Consider the following 18,735-nt stretch of genomic DNA (forward strand, 5'->3'; position numbering starts at 1 on the left):
CTCAAATCTTTATGCTTACAGATAATCATACCTCTTGTACATCAAAAATTTTAAGGTTGATGGGACACCAAACTGACGTAGTCAGAAAAATTATTGGTTTTACTAGTTATTTTTAAATTTCCAAAAATATGCGATCTTCACCCTACTAAGAAAAAGGGGTAAGTTGCAACAAACTCTGTAATTAATGAAAAATCAAATGAAAACGTTTTAAAATTTGATGTTTTTGATATATTTGAGATGTCATAACGCATAAAGCACCAATTGCAGTAATTTTTAATTTTGTTCGGATTAAATTTTACATTTTTTCTGTCAAAAATTATTTCAAGAAAGAAGTGTTGATCTGTCGCATATATTTAGGGGTAAAAAATACTACAAAATATTCTATTAGCTTAAATCAAGAAAATAAAGCTTAGTTCTTTTAGAAATGGGACAGCTACGAATGCGTGTATCTTAAAAACCATTCGTTTGATCAAAATACTTTCTATGGAAGAAATGAAGGTAATCTTATGTTAATTCATGAATAAATTTGAAAAAAAATATTTATCGTTTTTTGTAAGAAATATCTCTACTTTATTCTTGGTACCTCCTATCGGTCGACGCACACTTTTTTCAGTCATAATATTGTTCAGTTTTTCAACTTCTACTTCGTCCAATCTGTAAGCTAGGTGGCTGCATCCTCCTCCTTCAATTTTTACTACTTTTTGGTCCAATACTTCTCTTTTAAAAGAAACTCAGGGCAATTTAGTGGATAAAGGTGTTTCAAAGTTAACGAAACTTGATTATTTTTGAGCCACTTAAAAGCGTTTTTAACGGAATTTCTGCTGTCTAAAGCTGACAATAACTAAGTAAAATCATCATGAGATTAGTATTGAAGTATAATCGGTTAGTATAGATTGTAGGTTGCCAAGGGTACATACTAAATTACTATTTTCAGGCTTTTAAAAACAGCAAAAATCAAAGCTTTTGTTTTTTGTTTTTGTTTTAAAGATCGTTGTATTTTTCCATAGGAGCAGAATCTTGGCAAATCATTATATTTTATACAAAACAGCCAGCAAATACATACTTTAATATGCGAGAGATCTTACCACGATAAGATATGTTATGGGATTCAAACTCTGGAATTTGTTTGATATAGGTTTTCTCACAAGTTTTGTCATCCTTCAGAAATCACCTATCTCATTGCCCCGGTACCAGCTTTACAGCTCACGAGCTCTGGAACTAGCAAAAATTTATTGTTTGAGGTTAGGTTTGAATGACTCATAATTTGGCAACACTGTCAGCTTATCAGAGAATAAATTGTTGGACATTTCACCGATCTATACTTAGTTTTTCGTTTATTCAAAATTAAAAATTCTGGTCTGAGACTTGTCTTCCCTGATGGCCCTTAACCGTAGTTGCTGATCATGTGCTTCACTACAATGCTTGATTTGAACTTTTCGGACATTTTCGACAGTGTTTGCAGACATTTCCACTACTCACACACACTAATTCTTTGAATAATCAAGGATGTTGTCAGCTATCCATTTGATAATGATAATTTTTGAAGGAAACTGTGCAAGATATTTTTTTTCTTTTTCTCTTGCATCGTCAATATCTCAAAAACGCATGAATTTAAAATTCGGAAAAAATAGGTCGGTTAGTAATTTTCACAGGCAACAAAATGCAGTAAAAATTTTGAATGTCCGATTACTAGTAAATTAGCTATTAACAAATGAAAGTGTCCCATTTCTAAAAGAACTAAGCTTTAAATCTTAGAATGGATGAAACTTTAATGTTAACAAACGCATAATGCAAAACAATCATATCCCAGCATATGGAAACGCGATTTATGAGATTAAGTTCTGATTTGCATTTTGTTGCATTTTGCCCCAGACAGCTAACTGAATTATAAAAATATTTATTTAAAAAAAATTTGGTGATTGTTCGAAAAATATTTATACACTAACAGTGTTGGTACAGGATAATGAAAGCAATATAATGCTGGTAAGTGATATCATTAAGCCAATCTGGCATACTAGGTAAAGTTTTTTATAGCATCGAAAAATTAAAAAAATTGTACATCTATTGCTCGATTTTTCAAAATTTTAATGACAAACAAAAACTATAAAAAAAACTCTCTCACAATGTCAAAAACTATGTCGTCATCAATTTGTTATCATTCAATGATAATTTTATGACAGTATATTAAAATAAAAATTTATTGAGTGTTGTACACAAATGTTACATCTAACCCTGCTTTTGCATGATGCCCCGTTAACCGTTTTTTTTTATAAACTAGACTTAAACTTTATTTTAAAGCAAATTTCAAAATCAGGGTAAGGAACATTGACCCTGATTAATTTTGAATCCTTACAATAATGTTTCGAGTTTGTGTGATATTTATCGGTAAAAAATTGTAGAAATCATTACTTATTCATTATGAATTTTTTGGTAGTGATATAGTTTCTAGCTAAATTTAAATTTTGAAAATCAACCCCCTCCCCACCCATGGACAGGTCCTTCGCACGGGCCTGGTTCTTTTTTATGTTGAATTCTTACATGTATGTGGAGCTACAATTTAAATTCATATTGTGGTTTAATGTTTTGTGTTTAAATATTGATTTTTGAAACAATATTTAATTTTGTTTTCAAATTATGAATATCATCAATACATGAATCGAAACAAATCCTCATTTTATACTCCTTTTTATCTTCTAATTATCTATTAGAGTCAAGAGTCATCCATTGATAATCACCACTTCCTAACACCTGAAATCATATCTCAACGTGTAGGAAGCTCCAAATTACTAGCCAGCCACACGTTTTAGTAGAAAAGCAGAATGTGTCGTGGTTAGTAAAGAGTCACCTTTTGCCGAAGCCTCACCTGTGTGTAGCCAGGAAACCTAACACAACTGACTTGATTCTGTTCTGCAACTCTTTCCCAACCGCAATTTTTGTGGGGCGAAATCCATTATAGTGTAAAGCCACCCCACCTCACCTTCCCATTCAGTTCTTGAACGTTGTTTGTTAGAAGACTCGGTTTTTGGACTTACCCACAACGTTGAGCCGGAAGGCTTGGGAAATTTTCGGCTCAGTCGACACTTGACACTCGTACGTGCCGGAGTCCCGGGGCTGCGGGGAAGTAATCCGGAGCGTCCACTCGTCACTGCCCTCGGTGTGCAGCGACTGAAACCGCTGATCGTTGGTGTAGGTGAGGATGCCGACCGTCAGGATGTGGAGGTCACGTTTCCGGATCCAGGAGACCTTGTGGGAGAAAAAAAAAACGGAAAAAAGAGCATGAGCTAGAATATCGAAACAAATCTTGTCAACTTCTTTTGAAACACTAATATGGACTGAACGTTAATGAAAAGAGAAAAAACTTTTAACTTTAGCTTGATACAGAACTTTGATTCTTCAAAAATCTTGAAAGTTGATTTTACCGCTTAATTTATCGGCCTTATAAGTGAAATGAAAATCGATAACCTGTTTAATAAGAACATCTTAAGATGAAAGTTTTTAAACGGATAGAGAGTTTGAAGAAATGGAATCACCATCTTCACCAAATGAACTGGTAGAATTAGTTTTTAAACATTATCAATACATACCAAATTTTGGCTTTTGCTGAACAGAAATTTGATTACAACAACACTTGCCCGGGTTTAAAATTTGTCAATTTTTTATACTCAGGGGAGATAAGGGTATAACGAGCACCCAGGGCATAATAAGCACTCCTTTTTTCTACAAAAGTACGTATTTTCTTAAACAAATTCTCATGAGGATTTATTCTATTATGGTTTGAGACCCCTCCCTTTCTTATGAAGGGGGGGGAGGGGCCTCCCAAGCAAAAGTCAATTTTTCGCATAAATCGAGAACGCATCAAGTAAATGGTATCAAATTTGGCATCGGGTGGTATTTGGGAACAAGCAATATTTCTATGAATATTAGGTACCCCTCTCTCCTCTTAAGGGGGTGATAGGAAGGGGGAAGGGGGGCTACCTTACAATTTATCATACAACTCGAAAACTAATCAAGATATTGGAACCAAATTTGACATGGGAAGGTATTTGGATACGAAAAATAATTCAATGGCTATTCGAGACCCCTCCCTCTTTCCAGTAGAAAGGGGAGGCCACTTTCATATTTTTTTACATAACTCAATAACTAATAAAGCAAATGGAACCAAATTTAGCATGGAAGGGTATTTGGATACGAAAAATATTTCTATGATTATTTGAGACTCCTCCCTCTTTCCAGTAGGGAGATATTAAGGGGGGAGGGGCCTCTTTTATAATTTTTTACATAACTCTAAAACTAATTAGGCTAATGGCACCAAATTTGGCATGGGCGGGTATTTGGGAACGTGACTTGTTCTAATGATTGTTTGAGACCCCTTCCTTCTTCCAGCGGGGAGTAAGGAAAGAGGAATAGGAGTTTCATACAATTTTTACTGCATAACTCGAAAAGTACAACCGCAAATGGAACCAAATTTGGCGTGGAACGATATTTGGGTACTAGAAATGCTTCTATGAATATTTGGTATCCCTCACTCCTTCAAAGAAGTGTATGAAAAGGAGGGGAGAGGTCTTCTTTTCATTTTTCAGTATAATTGGAGAGCTGATCGAGAAAATTGAACCATATTTGGCATGTGAGGGTATTTGGAGACGAGAAATGTTTTTATTATAAATTGAAGCTCCACCTTTTCTCAGCGGAAAGATATAAAGGGGGAAAAAGGGGCTTCCATATAGATTTTTTGCATAACTTGAGAATAAATCGTGCAAACGATACCAAATTTGGCATCATAAAGTATTTGTATGCGAAAAATATTTTTAGGAATATTAAGTTTTCACCCCTCCATTCAATGGGGAGAACGAAAGGGGGGTTGGTACTTCCTTTCAAGTTTATGCATAACCCAATAAATCACAACGCAAATAAAACCAAGTTTGGCATGGGATGGTATTTTAATACTAGAAATTTTCCTATGTGAAACGATTTCTTTCTTGCAGTAGGAGGATAGAATTGGGAATATAGGAAGGGAAGAGGAATGCATTTAACTTTTTTTTACAAAATCCGAGAAATGGACAAAACTTAACATAAACATTCATTTTGGTATGATTCTATGATTATCTGACACACCATCCTCCTTTCAGTGAGTAGGTACATAGGAGAAGGGAGGTGAGCCCATTACAATTTTGTTAGCATAAGTTCTCAATTTATGCTAACGAAGCCAACAAATGGAAAAAATATGGCATGGAAAGGTACTTGGTTACGAGATATGTTTTTACGATTGTTATAGACTCTTACGCTTCACAGTGTTGAGAGGGGAAGAAAGGAGGGGGCTCCATATAAATTTTGTGGTAAAGCTCAAACACTTTTGTTGTAAAGTTCAAAAACCTAAACGGAAAAAATGGGTATGTTTATTAAAGATCCCGTTCTCCATTCAGCAGAGGGTGAAAGGGAGGACAGGGGGGCTCTCTTATCAGTTTTTAGAACATATCAAGCAAAAACAACCAGATTTCATAAGTTAGATTGTTTGCGTAAGATTAATTTGAGACCCTCCTTTCTCAGGTCGAAGCTTAAAGAAACAGATCAAAATTATCATATTTTTAACACAAATTCACAGATCAAGATTCAGAAAATTTGTTTAAGTCATCTTTATAGTGCAATTCGAAACTCCAGCTGTAGTTCTCATTTTAAAGCGGTTGCTTATGAATTATGTTGTTATTTGATTTAAAATAATGCCAGCAAAACAATAAAAATTTAAAAAGTTTCTGAAAATAACATTTGTTTTTGAAAGGTGTAGCAAAGCACACCGGGTCAGCTAGTAATTAATAAAAAAAATTGTTAATGCTATGTTTGATGAATCTTCGCCTCACCATTTAGTGCAAAATGCATCGATCATGAACGAGAAATGAAAAAAAAAATTAGATTGACCAGGAATCGAACTCGAGTCTACTGATTACCTCTCCGACAGCTTACCAATAGGCCAAATCGACAGATGAAACAAGCCAAGGTGTAGCTCTATTATTCAGTTGACTTCATCGAGTCGAATTCGCTGCTAGATTATACGGCAGAAAACGCTCATCTTGCCCCTATTAATGTTGCTTATACTGCCCCAGGGGGGGTTCTAATTATGTCCCTACAGTGACTGGTTTTCAGCTGTTGGCAAAATTTTTTAAAATGCATTTTTATACATTTTTATCTAGTTTTTCAAGTTTCAGCCAACTAGGAAATAGACAATTTGAGTGTCTGTACACGAAACAATGATGTAAATCACATATCTAATGGCTGTTCTCTATGATTCAATAAGCGTTTTTCTTAAGGTGGCCATTATGCCCTTATCTCCCCTAAGGATTCCAATTTATTTTTCATTAAAAAAAAAGCAGATTGATTTCGAATAAGTTGAAAATTGGCGGAGTTAGAATTTTACCTCTCCAAACCTAAGACATTCTATTTTACATAAATTTCTTTATTACTAATCATCTGAATATATAAAAATAAATATCATTGATATCTTTACAGATTTCAAGCTGATGTGAAATATTCTGTTAAAATCAAATTCAGCCTCAATTTATTTTGTGTTTCTTGTTCTTCTAAGCTCAACTGCTTATTCAAAAGGGGGTTTTTCGAGGTTCAAAGAATTTAAGAGCCAATTTGGATGAATTAGGTTTCCCAAAATTCACATATGCATTTATTTATTTGAAATAATTTGAAAATAGACCAAAATCATGCCAGATATTTCTGCACTTTTTTACAAAACTAAAATAAAAATACAGACCCTGTTCGATTTTGGCAACATTCGATTTTGGCAACATCTGAGCAAAAACCGTTCGATTTTGGCAACATCCAAAAAGGACGTTTTTTTTGTAACTTTTTTATTTTTTATTTTTATTTCAAATTATTCAAAATAAATGTAAAACGTAATATTTGCATGATTTTTTTTTCAATTTGGCTTATTTATAACAGTTTTAAACTGTAAAAACACGAATTTTTACATGTTTTACTGCTTAAACTAATATAATTGAACCAAATTGAAAAATTTCATGCTAATATAAGGTTATACATCAATTTTGAATAATTTTAAATAAAATTTAAAAAAAAAAAGACAAAAAAAAACCGTTCGATTTTGGCAACATTCGATTTTGGCAACATAAAATTTTCGGGCGTGTTGCCAAAAACGAACGGAGTCTGTAAAAGGTTCAAATCAATGATCTATTTTCCGGAATATCACAAGAAGTTTTCCCAAACATCGCAACATTCCCGAATATTGTAAGAATTTACGAAAAAAAATCTTTTTAGTTTAATTTTACCCATTCTGTAAAATTCGGAAATTTTAATGGCATTCGGATGAAAACTCGAATTTTGCTAATCAATTTTGTGTGTGGCAATTTCATCGACGACACCTTTTATATTCTTTTTTCCCTCAAAATATCTTCAATTCATTCTGGACTGGTTTTATGAAAATCTCTATGAGGAAAAATCACTGTTCCAAAACCTGTATAATAGAAAAGCTGGATAAGTGAAAAACCTACCTTGAACTCTCGCTTATCCAGGTTCTACTGAAATTTGATAAAAAAAATGAATATATGAGATAAACGAAAAATTTCTAAGAACAGCGAAAATAAGCATCTTTCCAAATTTCAATCCTTTACCGCATACGAGTCTATACATGTCCTCGATTTTTCTCACGTATTTTAGTATAATTCATTACTGTGAAACAATTGTTAAATTCAATAAGCTTTTATAATTCAATTTTTTTTTAAATTTATCTCATTTCCTATAGTATTTCAAAAATTTTGTTTTTTTTTTTGGATAAATTGCTTAGTTATAGATCATCAAAGTTATTTCCGATGACGAATTTTTTTCAACGGATTAAAAGTCCATGCAGTAGAGGGATAAAACGTTCAACAGATAACTTCACATTAACGAAGGAAAATTATTTTTCAAATACAATTTTCATGGTTCAATAAAATCCTCAAGCACAAATTAATCCAGATGAAATGTATTTAGCCATCATAATTGATCATAATAGGTTCAGGATTGAGAAGAATGACAGCAGTGTTAAATTTTCGACAAAAAATTATAAGAACCACCACCTCATTGGTAGGGAAAAGTCGGGTAAGACGGACACCCTAGAGTTGAATCACAATAGAAAATCAGATTTTGTTTTTCAACGCAGTTTTCATGCAGATTGCTAGTTTAGGTTGTTTTCTATCGCATTAACCATTGGAATTAGTGACATTCCTTTATCAAGACTTTATTTGTTTCGATTATAGTCGTTTTACCATCTTTGTGGCATTCGCGACTTTATCAACGTTGCAGTTGGCGGATCGTTATTGAAAAACTTATCCGGTACAACTGTGTTCGATGTTTACTCTTGGGCTCGAACTCGCGGACATCGGCTCAGGAGACAACAGGCTTGTCAACTGAGCTATATCACAAGCCACATTTATCAAGACTGCTTTTCTAATATTCTAAGACATACTTGCAAATGACGCTTTTTCAAAAATGGTCGGGTAGAACGGACACTGCATAGAATAGATGAATTATGCCGGAATTTTATTTGTAAAAGTACTTACTTTTATGAGTTAAGTATTTGAGAACGTTTTTAAACCAAAATGGAACTAATTGGTCCGAGTCCAGAAGCCAAATAGTGTGGTTTTCGAAATTCGGTATTTAAATGGCGCTGTCTTCACCGGGGATCCGTCTAAGGCGGGTAGCCTTAGCAACTTTTTGTTCAAAATGTTTGTTGCCCAAGCCCTCCTAACAAAATTCGCTGATTTTTCTCCATACGGTTAAGGAGAAGCCAAATATACTCATCACCTTTGAAAACGGTTGAAATTTTCAAAAATGTGCCGAGTTATGAACTATTTTCTGAGAAGAGAAAATTGCATCAAATAATGAATTCAATGTTTTTGTTTGTTTTGTTCACTTTTATGAGAATTTGTTTGATGTAAGTAAACAAAGGGTCTCGAAAGCGTTGATGCTCTAAGGCGAACATATTCTTATCATTAGATTTGTTCCTCACATAGTAATTTTCGAAACATTTAAAGTGTCCGTCTTATCCGACTTTCCTCTAATAAGGTTAACAAATTTAATTTGTTAAGTTAAGTTAATCAATGTTGAATTTTTTTTTTTGTTAAATTCAAATTGGCGATATTAACACGAAGTAGGTACATACTTGCTTTAAGAATAAAATACAATAATAAGTTTAGAGCAGAATCAGTAAATGATAATTAAGAAATGAAGAAACCTTTTTCAAAACGAAAATATATTTGAAACCAATTTGTTATCCTAAATTTACAGAAAGATAAAGATTGCAACTCGATACAGATGTGTCGCTTTCATAATCATTCAACCATCATCATTGGAGAACATTTATGAGCTTCTGATATAAAAAAATCCAGTTTGTTGAGCAACTAAAAAACTGTATTATGAAAATCCATCAAATTTCAATTTAACTTATAAAAAATATTGGTATTTATAACATTCCTGTAACTTCATCGTAAGTCTGGAATTTAACTACCTATATTTTGACATACATTTTCGCTTCTAACAAAAATGTAGAAAAAAATCCAATTCATTTCTCAAATTTATTTTCAAATAAATTCTCTGGTCTTGAAACTAGAACTATTAGAGGAAAACTGATTTTATGTTGGAAATCAGCGCCCCAAGTCAGTCAAATACAGATCTGAAATTTTGCCACCAAAATAATGAAAAATTTGTTGATTTGTAATTATCTATGTGGACACAAATATTTAAATATATTTGCAACGTTTTCATGCGTAATTATTGGAACAATAACTTTTACTTACTTATTTATTGCATGTTTGTAGTCCAAATTTATACCGTAATCGATGAAAAAATTAAAATATTTTCCGATGTTGAGATTGACATCGTCGTTATTATGTCTGATTGTGCTAAAGGTTGATACGGTCAAAATTTGATCAATATCAACTTGACGTATTTCTTTCAATTTTGCATTCAAAAAATCTGAACACCCCTCATTTTGAAGGTTTGTGTGTGTGTGTGTGTGTGTGTGTGTGTGTGTGTGTGTGTGTGTGTGTGTGTGTGTGTGTGTGTGTGTGTGTGTGTGTGTGTGTGTGTGTGTGTGTGTGTGTGTGTGTGTGTGTGTGTGTGTGTGTGTGTGTGTGTGTGTGTGTGTGTGTGTGTGTGTGTGTGTGTGTGTGTGTGTGTGTTTTGTCAGAATGCCGTCCAAGGAAGAAGAGCAGCGTTCCAAAATTTTGCTCGCGCATCGCGAAAATCCGGGCTACTCGCGCGCAAAGCTGGCAAAATCGCTAAAAGTTGCCAAATCAATCGTTACAAATGTAATTAAAGTGTTTGGGGAATGTTTGTAGACTGCCAGGAAGTCTGGATTGGGGGGAAATCGAAAACCGGAAGCTGCTGAGACGACAAAGAGAGTTGCCGGTAGTTTCAAGCGAAATCCTAACCTCTGTCTAAGCTGGGTGTATCGTCTACAACCGTGCATCGAGCCAAAAAAACGAGCCGGACTATCGACTTACAAGAAGGTAGTGACTCCAAATCGCGATGATAAACAAAATACGACGGCCAAAACGCGATCCCGGAGGTTGTACACGACGATGCTGACGAAGTTTGATTGCGTGGTAATGGAGTGTTATACGGCAAAAGGAAGGGAAAAGGTAGCAGATATTTTCAAGCACATGAAACTGTCAAAATTCGCGAAGAAATATCTGGTTTGGCAAGCCATCTGTACCTGTGGCTTGAACAGCAGCATTTTTATAGCTTCCAGGACTGTCAACCAAGAAATTTACGTGAAAGAGTGTTTGAATAAACGTCTGCTGCCTTTCCTGAAGAAACACGGTTATTCCGTACAGTTTTGGCCGGATTTGGAATCTTGCCATTACGGTAAAATGGTCATGGAGTGGTACGCCGCCAACAACGTGCAGGTGGTTCCCAAAGGCAAAAACCCTCCCAACACGCCAAAGTTCCGCCCAATTGAGAAATACTGGGCTATTGTCAAGCGGAACCTTAAAAAGACCAAAAAAACTGCTAAGAACGAGCAGCATTTCAAGGCAAACTGGCTTTCTGCGGCGAAGAAGGTGGACAAGGAGGCTGTACAAAATCTGATGGCAGGGGTTAAGAGTAAGGCCCGGCAATTCGGATTTGGAAAAGCGGAAGCCTAACTGAATATTTTTCCTGAATTTTATAGTCATTAAACTTGAAAATGAAATTTAATTTGACTTTTTAAATAAACGATTTCACCGATACACACGCGTTTTCCCTTGACCAAATTTTGACCGTATCACCCTTTAAATGTGGCATGTAGATTCCAAGATTTTTCCAGTGTAGAACAAATAACTTTTTTCCTTTTTGTTTTTACTCGATGACGATAGACACAAACCCTCGTAAATCCATCTCAATCGAAAGTGATTATCACTTTACAATTTCCAGTCTCCAATAACGTTTCTTGCCGAAAAACCATCCCATCTCCAGAAGGAATGAATTGTCGAATTTTTTTTCAACCCAGAGCAGACAAATTGGTTGTGCAATAATCATCAGCAGCTCTCATCGGCTTTCTATCGTCGTCGTCTACGCCACTTTTATCGGAAGCCAGCCATGTTTGTTGCTTGCTTGCTTGCAGGTCCACCAGAAGAGATGATCCAAACGAGACTTCAGGGGTCATCATCGTCATTAGCACGTTCCCGTTATAGGCTGTCAGTTTTGACGTTTGAGGTTTGTGAGGAGTTGAGTTGAGTACGTTGGCCAGCCAGCCAGCCTTCAACACATTAATATTCAACACGCGGAAGCGTTCGGTTTGATCTTCTCGGATTTGCCGGCAACCAATCAAAACGGGAAAAATTCGCTGCTAGCGGAAAATGGATTCATTTTTTCATGGATCTCACCAAAAGAGTGAAAAGATAATCTCAAGCTTGGGGTAGAGGAATTGATTTGGCGAGTTTGTTGAATCCTAAGAATTTTTTTTTTCTGTTATGAATAAGTAACAAAAGAGAGAGAAGTAACAAAAGATTGTTGCACAATGATGTTATGTTTTTTTTGTGAATGAATTCATTTTTTTCTTCTTGACTTACCGCTCGATCTCCTAGATTCCGCACCCTGCAATGGAGAAGTGCGGACTGGCCAACCGTGGCTATCACCTCCCGTTTTGTGCTGTTGTCGAAGTAAGGCTGAGCGTACGGTTGCTCCCAATAGGGCTGCGCTTCGCCATTGATGAGATTGAGAACTGAGAAAGAGATCAGAAATGGATAGAAGAATTAGTAAGTTACTAAAATAGTTAAATGGACAAGAAACAAAGTACCGAAAATAAGGAACAGATAGCGAGACAGACAGCAAGAAAAAGAAAGGAGAAGGAAAAAGGAAGAAGGAAGAAGAAAGAAGGAAGAAGGAAGAAGGAAGAAGGAAGAAGAGGAAGAAGGAAGAAGGAAGAAGGAAGAAGGAAGAAGGAAGAAGGAAGAAGGAAGAAGGAAGAAGGAAGAAGGAAGAAGGAAGAAGGAAGAAGGAAGAAGGAAGAAGGAAGAAGAAGAAGAAGAAGGAAGAAGGAAGAAGGACGAAGGAAGAAGAAGAAGGAAGAAGGAAGAAGGAAGAAGGAAGAAGGAAGAAGAAGAAGGAAGAAGGAAGAAGGAAGAAGGAAGAAGAAGGAAGAAGGAAGAAGGAAGAAGAAGAAGGAAGAAGGAAGAAGGAAGAAGGAAGAAGGACGAAGGAAGAAGGAAGAAGGAAGAAGGAAGAAGGAAGAAGGAAGAAGGAAGAAGGAAGAAGGAAGAAGGAAGAAGGACGAAGGAAGAAGGAAGAAGGAAGAAGGAAGAAGGAAGAAGGAAGAAGGAAGAAGGAAGAAGGAAGAAGGAAGAAGGAAGAAGGAAGAAGGAAGAAGGAAGAAGGAAGAAGGAAGAAGGAAGAAGGAAGAAGGAAGAAGGAAGAAGGAAGAAGGAAGAAGGAAGAAGGAAGAAGGAAGAAGAAGAAGGAAGAAGGAAGAAGGAAGAAGGAAGAAGGAAGAAGGAAGAAGGAAGAAGGAAGAAGGAAGAAGGAAGAAGGAAGAAGGAAGAAGGAAGAAGGAAGAAGGAAGAAGGAAGAAGGAAGAAGGAAGAAGGAAGAAGGAAGAAGGAAAGAAGGAAGAGGAAGAAGGAAGAAGGAAGAAGGAAGAAGGAAGAAGGAAGAAGGAAGAAGGAAGAAGGAAGAAGGAAGAAGGAAGAAGGAAGAAGGAAGAAGGAAGAAGGAAGAAGGAAGAAGGAAGAAGGAAGAAGGAAGAAGGAAGAAGGAAGAAGGAAGAAGGAAGAAGGACGAAGGAAGAAGGAAGAAGGAAGAAGGAAGAAGGAAGAAGGAAGAAGGAAGAAGGAAGAAGGAAGAAGGAAGAAGGACGAAGGAAGAAGGAAGAAGGAAGAAGGAAGAAGGAAGAAGGAAGAAGGAAGAAGGAAGAAGGAAGAAGGAAGAAGGAAGAAGGAAGAAGGAAGAAGGAAGAAGGAAGAAGGACGAAGGAAGAAGGAAGAAGGAAGAAGGAAGAAGGAAGAAGGAAGAAGGAAGAAGGAAGAAGGAAGAAGGAAGAAGGAAGAAGAAGAAGAAGGAAGAAGGAGAAGGAAGAAGGAAGAAGGAAGAAGGAAGAAGGAAGAAGGAAGAAGGAAGAAGGAAGAAGGAAGAAGGAAGGAAGAAGGAAGAAGGAAGAAGAGAAGGAAGAAGGAAGAAGGAAGAAGGAAGAAGGAAGAAGGAAGAAGGAAGAAGGAAGAAGGAAGAAGGAAGAAGGAAGAAGGAAGAAGGAGAAGGAAGAAGGCTCCGAAGAAGGAAGAAGAAGAGAGAGAAGGAAGAAGGAAGAAGGAAGAAGGAAGAAGGAAGAAGGAAGAAGAAGGAAGAAGGAAGAAGGAAAAGAAGTCAGGAAGAAGAGAAGGAAGAAGGAATTCCTGCCTTCCTCCGTCCTCCTTCCTCCTTGCCTCCTTCCTCCTGTCCGAGAATTATAGTTATTGTTTTTTTTATCCATAATTATTGTTTTTATCAAGGAATGTATATTCGAATAAATACTCTGGACTCTACAATAAAGTTTGCAGCCTTCCTTATGATCTTTGACAAAACTAGAACCTGAAATTTGAAACAATCAACATTTTGAATCAACCATTCAGAAGCACACCTAAGTCGGAAATTTATTCACTACTGACTTCGGAACCAATAATAGAAGCTGGCGAACATTTGGCGTCTCCAGAAGTGAGCTGAGCTCCGGAAGCCTCAATTCATAACCGAGAAACCGGAACGGATCAAATATATCAAACCAATTTGAAATTTTACGTAACAATAATCCGAGGAACGTGACAAGAAATCCTAACGATGCGAGTGAACATCGAAAGTTCGAACCTTCTGTCGCTCGCTTTCTCTCTCGATTGCTAGAGATGCCAGATCTTGGGAACCGTATGCGAGATGATGACGAGATTCGATGCGAACACAATCGAATCGAAAAGGTTCTTGTGAATGGGTAAGCATTGAAATGGGGCGCCATTTTAAATCATTTAGGGAATTCAAATTTTTCAAAGATACATCTTTTATTTGGAATGATAAAAGCACAAACGTTTGAATTTTTTTGATGTTAATATTTGAAAAGCGAAACTTGGGTTTAAATTTAAACCTTAAAATCTCTCTATTCTAAATTATTTTTAAAGGATCTAATTCTCATTTCTAATTTTTTTCTTCTTAAATTTCATCACATTTTTTTCCCTTAAAACGTGATTTTCATGATCTCTCTACGATGCATACAATCATAAAAAATCGTTTTCACATAAAAATCTTTTATTTTTAACTAAACCTACTCATTACCTTCATTAAACAATTATCTGAAGCTGCGAATATCACAGCAAAAACTTAAAAACGAAAAAAAATTTTTTTTTTGTTTTGTGGTTCAATTCACTGATCAAAATTTCGTTTTTATTGGTAAGAAAATATTTTTAAAATAAAATGTTGATCAAATTTGCAGCAATCCTGAAAAACACAATAATTTCACGAATTCTCAAGCAAACTCCAACTATTAAATAAGACTATAGTTAACATTCTCTATTGTTATTTTTTTTTAAACATTTTATAAATAAAGTTTGAGTGCTTTTGGCATAAGATTTCTACCGCTAGTTTAAGAAAATGTCTGGACATTGCTAATATGAATATTCATTTGCCATGTGAATAGACTAAAGTTGTTAACGTTTTGTATAACACCAAAGAAAATTTCAACAGATTTTTTTTGGATCGAATACAAAATGGCAATAGAAGTTTGTCAAGAGCATAGATTTTTTTTGGTAACTTTTATTCTTTTTTTGTAATTCAGCTTCCAATGAAATTATCGTTTTGTACAATTTTACAGAGCAATTATACCTTTTTTCAAAAAAAAAACTGCTGAGTTAGTTTATCATAAAACTTTGACAGAAATTTTAAAAATTATCATCATGTTGCCCATCAATAATGTTTCGATTTTTTATTTGCCTTTGCAGGTTTGCTTTTAGTTATTGATTTGGAATTAAAAAGTAAATAAGTAAAAAGCAAAATTGTGTTTTAAACTACAGAAAATCCAATATAACGTTTCTGACAATAATTTTACACTTATCCCTTAAAAACAAACACATTGAATATTGAAACTTTCTGGAAATAGCCACCAACTTGATTTATTGTTGAAAAATTCAGACAAAACACGTCAAGTACATATTTCAAAAAGTTATCGAACAATTTCCTGTTCATTGACTTATGATTATGATAACTAATGATCTATCACAGGAAAAATTCAATGAAATAACTCAATTTCAGAAAGGTTTCAATGGGGCCTCGAAGGCCGCATGTGGTTCGCGTTTTGCTAAACCCTGCATTAATCTCTCTCTGGAGCCACAATGAATTGTTTATTTATTAATTTCCAGAGAACAATGTATAAACCCATTTTTTTCTGGACATTATGATAAGTATTTAAAACAATATCAAAAACCAATTTTATATATGCATATGCTTATTCTTCCATACTATTAATATTTGCTCATTATAAATTGTAGAAAGCAGTAACGAAAACCAGAAAGTCAAAAGCCAAATATAAGCAGCTGCTAGTAAAAATGATGATTTTTTTTTGTCTGACAATATTTTTGTTAAATAAGAATCCTGAGAACCTAAAAACTGCAATTTTTGTGACGAATAAAGCTCACAAAGTTCGATGTGGTATAAAAAATAACATAACGTTCTGATTCAAATACTGAGAAAACGAATCGAATTTCTGGATCGAATAACAAATTTTAAACTTAAACTTTCAAAATTTATTTTTATAAAAGAATGAAAAAAAGCTTTTTACTGATTTGGGTACTCCTCTTGAAAATCAGAATATGTTATTAAAAACAAATATCACTCCGACATCTTTAGCTCCTGATGAAAAATAGAATCATATAATGCATGATAATCGTTATTCAAATATTCTCTTGGCCCACTATAATATCCTTAAAATCAAATATATCTCAGCTATTAAAAGGAAAATAAAAAAAAGAAACTTTCTTTTAACTATCTGGAGCCACCATCAAAACAGAGCAACATGTAATTTAAGAACTTATTTTGAATAATTTAGGGATGCTAAGGTGGAAATTTGTGTATTTTTTTGTCAAAACTTTAGAAAAATGCAAAAAAGAATAAAAACAAAAGCTTTTATTCAATGATCAACTTTCCCGAAGCGAGCGAGATTTTTATTTTTTTGAAAAAATTGATAGACTTATTCTTTTAGGCAACTTTTCTCATTCGAGTGGGAATTTTGACGAAATTTCATAAAATGATTCTAAGCAAATGGAATCTGTTAGTTCTTAAAGCATAAGTCCAGCCGATTTGCAGTTTTGTGAACATTTGTTAAGGAGTTCAAATCTTCAGTTCAATGATTGCAAGACTTTTTTTAATGATATCAGAAATAGTTGTTATCTCTTCCAACTTCTTAAAAAAATAATTTTTTTAAGCGATGTATCTCTGAAACTAGAATATTTGAATAAGATCTGAAACGTTTATTTGAATGAAGGACATTAAATCAAAACTAACAAGTCAGTTAACAAAAATCGTGTTCACTCAAATTCAAAATATTGAAACGTCAGATAGCCAAAACCAGAAAAGATTGAAAAAGGTAGACGACGTTAAAATCATTCGAAATCATTTATAAAGTAACATAAGCATAAAAAATGATGTTACCTTGGGTTATCAGTATACACTAAAATTTTTACTTACATTGATTTTTCTGAGTTTTTCTAACACGGCCTCTTTAACACGGTTTTTGCCATACGGTTCTTCTACACGGCTCTCAAGAATCAGCAAGTTTTTGAGCTAAAATATATCTTGCCACCTTTGTTAAAGACGGGATTCATACCACGTAAAAAAATCCTTACTGTAATTATCATTTGCATAAAGCATAAATCTCGTGAGATTGAAATGTTGATTTCTTTACAGAAAATTTTAAATAACAAATAATAACACACACAGATTGACTATGGATAATCCAAAATTTATATTAAAAAAGCATTCAATGTTTTGACAACACGATTTTCCAAGGCCATACTTCGAACACTGATATGCTGATATAACTTCCCCTGCGTAGGAGAAAAATATTCATCGCCCAGAGCTCCTGGCGCCAACTAGCTCATCATTCCCTAAGCTTCGTTTCCCGATCATGTAATGATACCAATAGCTAAATTTCGATTTTTTCGTAAATCATTCAATTTTTATTTGACAATTCGAAAATATTTTTTAGGAAGAGTTATGTAACTCAGTTAGTTTAAATTTTAGTTTCAATGTATCGGATCAATTCTATTTTTGTTGAAAAAAAGTGTATGATCTTTAAAAAATTTTATCCAAATGGGAAATTTGAAGAAATTTAGATGATCTAAAATGTATATTCTTCAATAAAATGCCTAGACTAAATCGTTCACCAGAAGATCTTTTTTCAAAGAACTGCGATTTTTCCCTCAATAAGATAAAGAACATTTTCGCTTTGAAAGTCTTTAAATCTATAACTTTTTATCATTTGCTAAAATTGATTCTAAAAAATGTTAAATTTTAATTCAATTGTATTATGAATTTTTTTTTTAAATTTTAAAATCCTATTAATTGTAATTGTTTTTTTTTTAATATGAAGAATTGATTTTCATAAGTAGGCACGTTTCAAATTTTGTTCCTCAAATTTCAAAGCTCAATGAATCTAGTACATTTCAATCATCGGGACCTTTTTTCACTGGAAGGAAAACTTAACAAAAATTGAAGACCATAGCAACTTATACTTTTGCACGCAAAAAAATTGAAGCAGGCTAAAAATCCTTGGTAGATAATGAAATTTCTATATATTTTTCTACGTGTCATTAGAACACGTGGAGTAATTTTTGAATGCTAGCGCCCCATCACAACCAGTGTATTAATCACTTTCTAAGCAGTTAAGACACAAACCTTTGGTTGATGGAAATGTGTTACATCAGTTTATCAGTGCTTCAAAACTCACTCGTGATTATTTTTCATAAAATTTTGCGTAAAATAGTTTTAATAATTGGTATACATTAATTGTACACTGAGAAGATCTCAGGATACAAAAGACTTTCTTTATTATCTTTAACAATTATGGTTCAAAATACAATTAAGGCTCTCTGGAGTCATTACAGAAGCAAAAGTTTTTTTTTAATTCAAGTAACTGTCTTTTGTTATTTTGAGCAGTACAAAAAATCAAACACTAAGAATTGTTGAGGATCCTTTTGAATTCTATTTTCTTTTGGCACCCGAAGCGTGGTTATTCTAAAAAAAATTTCATAAAAA

The 18,735-nt window shown here is 34.1% G+C and overlaps 1 protein-coding gene across 1 annotated transcript in view; it reads right to left on the minus strand.

The window, feature by feature from the left end:
- The window catches only part of LOC129758344 (protein amalgam-like), a 654,575-nt gene that overhangs the window by 259,966 nt on the left and 375,874 nt on the right, over window positions 1–18,735 (minus strand). The window contains exons 3-4 of the mRNA XM_055755849.1: window positions 12,048–12,199; window positions 3,033–3,243 (exon numbers count right to left, since the gene is read on the minus strand). Coding sequence (XP_055611824.1) covers window positions 3,033–3,243; window positions 12,048–12,199 — 363 coding nt within the window. The remainder of the gene's footprint in view (window positions 1–3,032; window positions 3,244–12,047; window positions 12,200–18,735) is intronic.

The sequence above is a fragment of the Uranotaenia lowii genome, chromosome 3, assembly GCF_029784155.1.
Source record: "Uranotaenia lowii strain MFRU-FL chromosome 3, ASM2978415v1, whole genome shotgun sequence".
Classification (NCBI taxonomy): Eukaryota; Metazoa; Arthropoda; class Insecta; order Diptera; family Culicidae; genus Uranotaenia; species Uranotaenia lowii.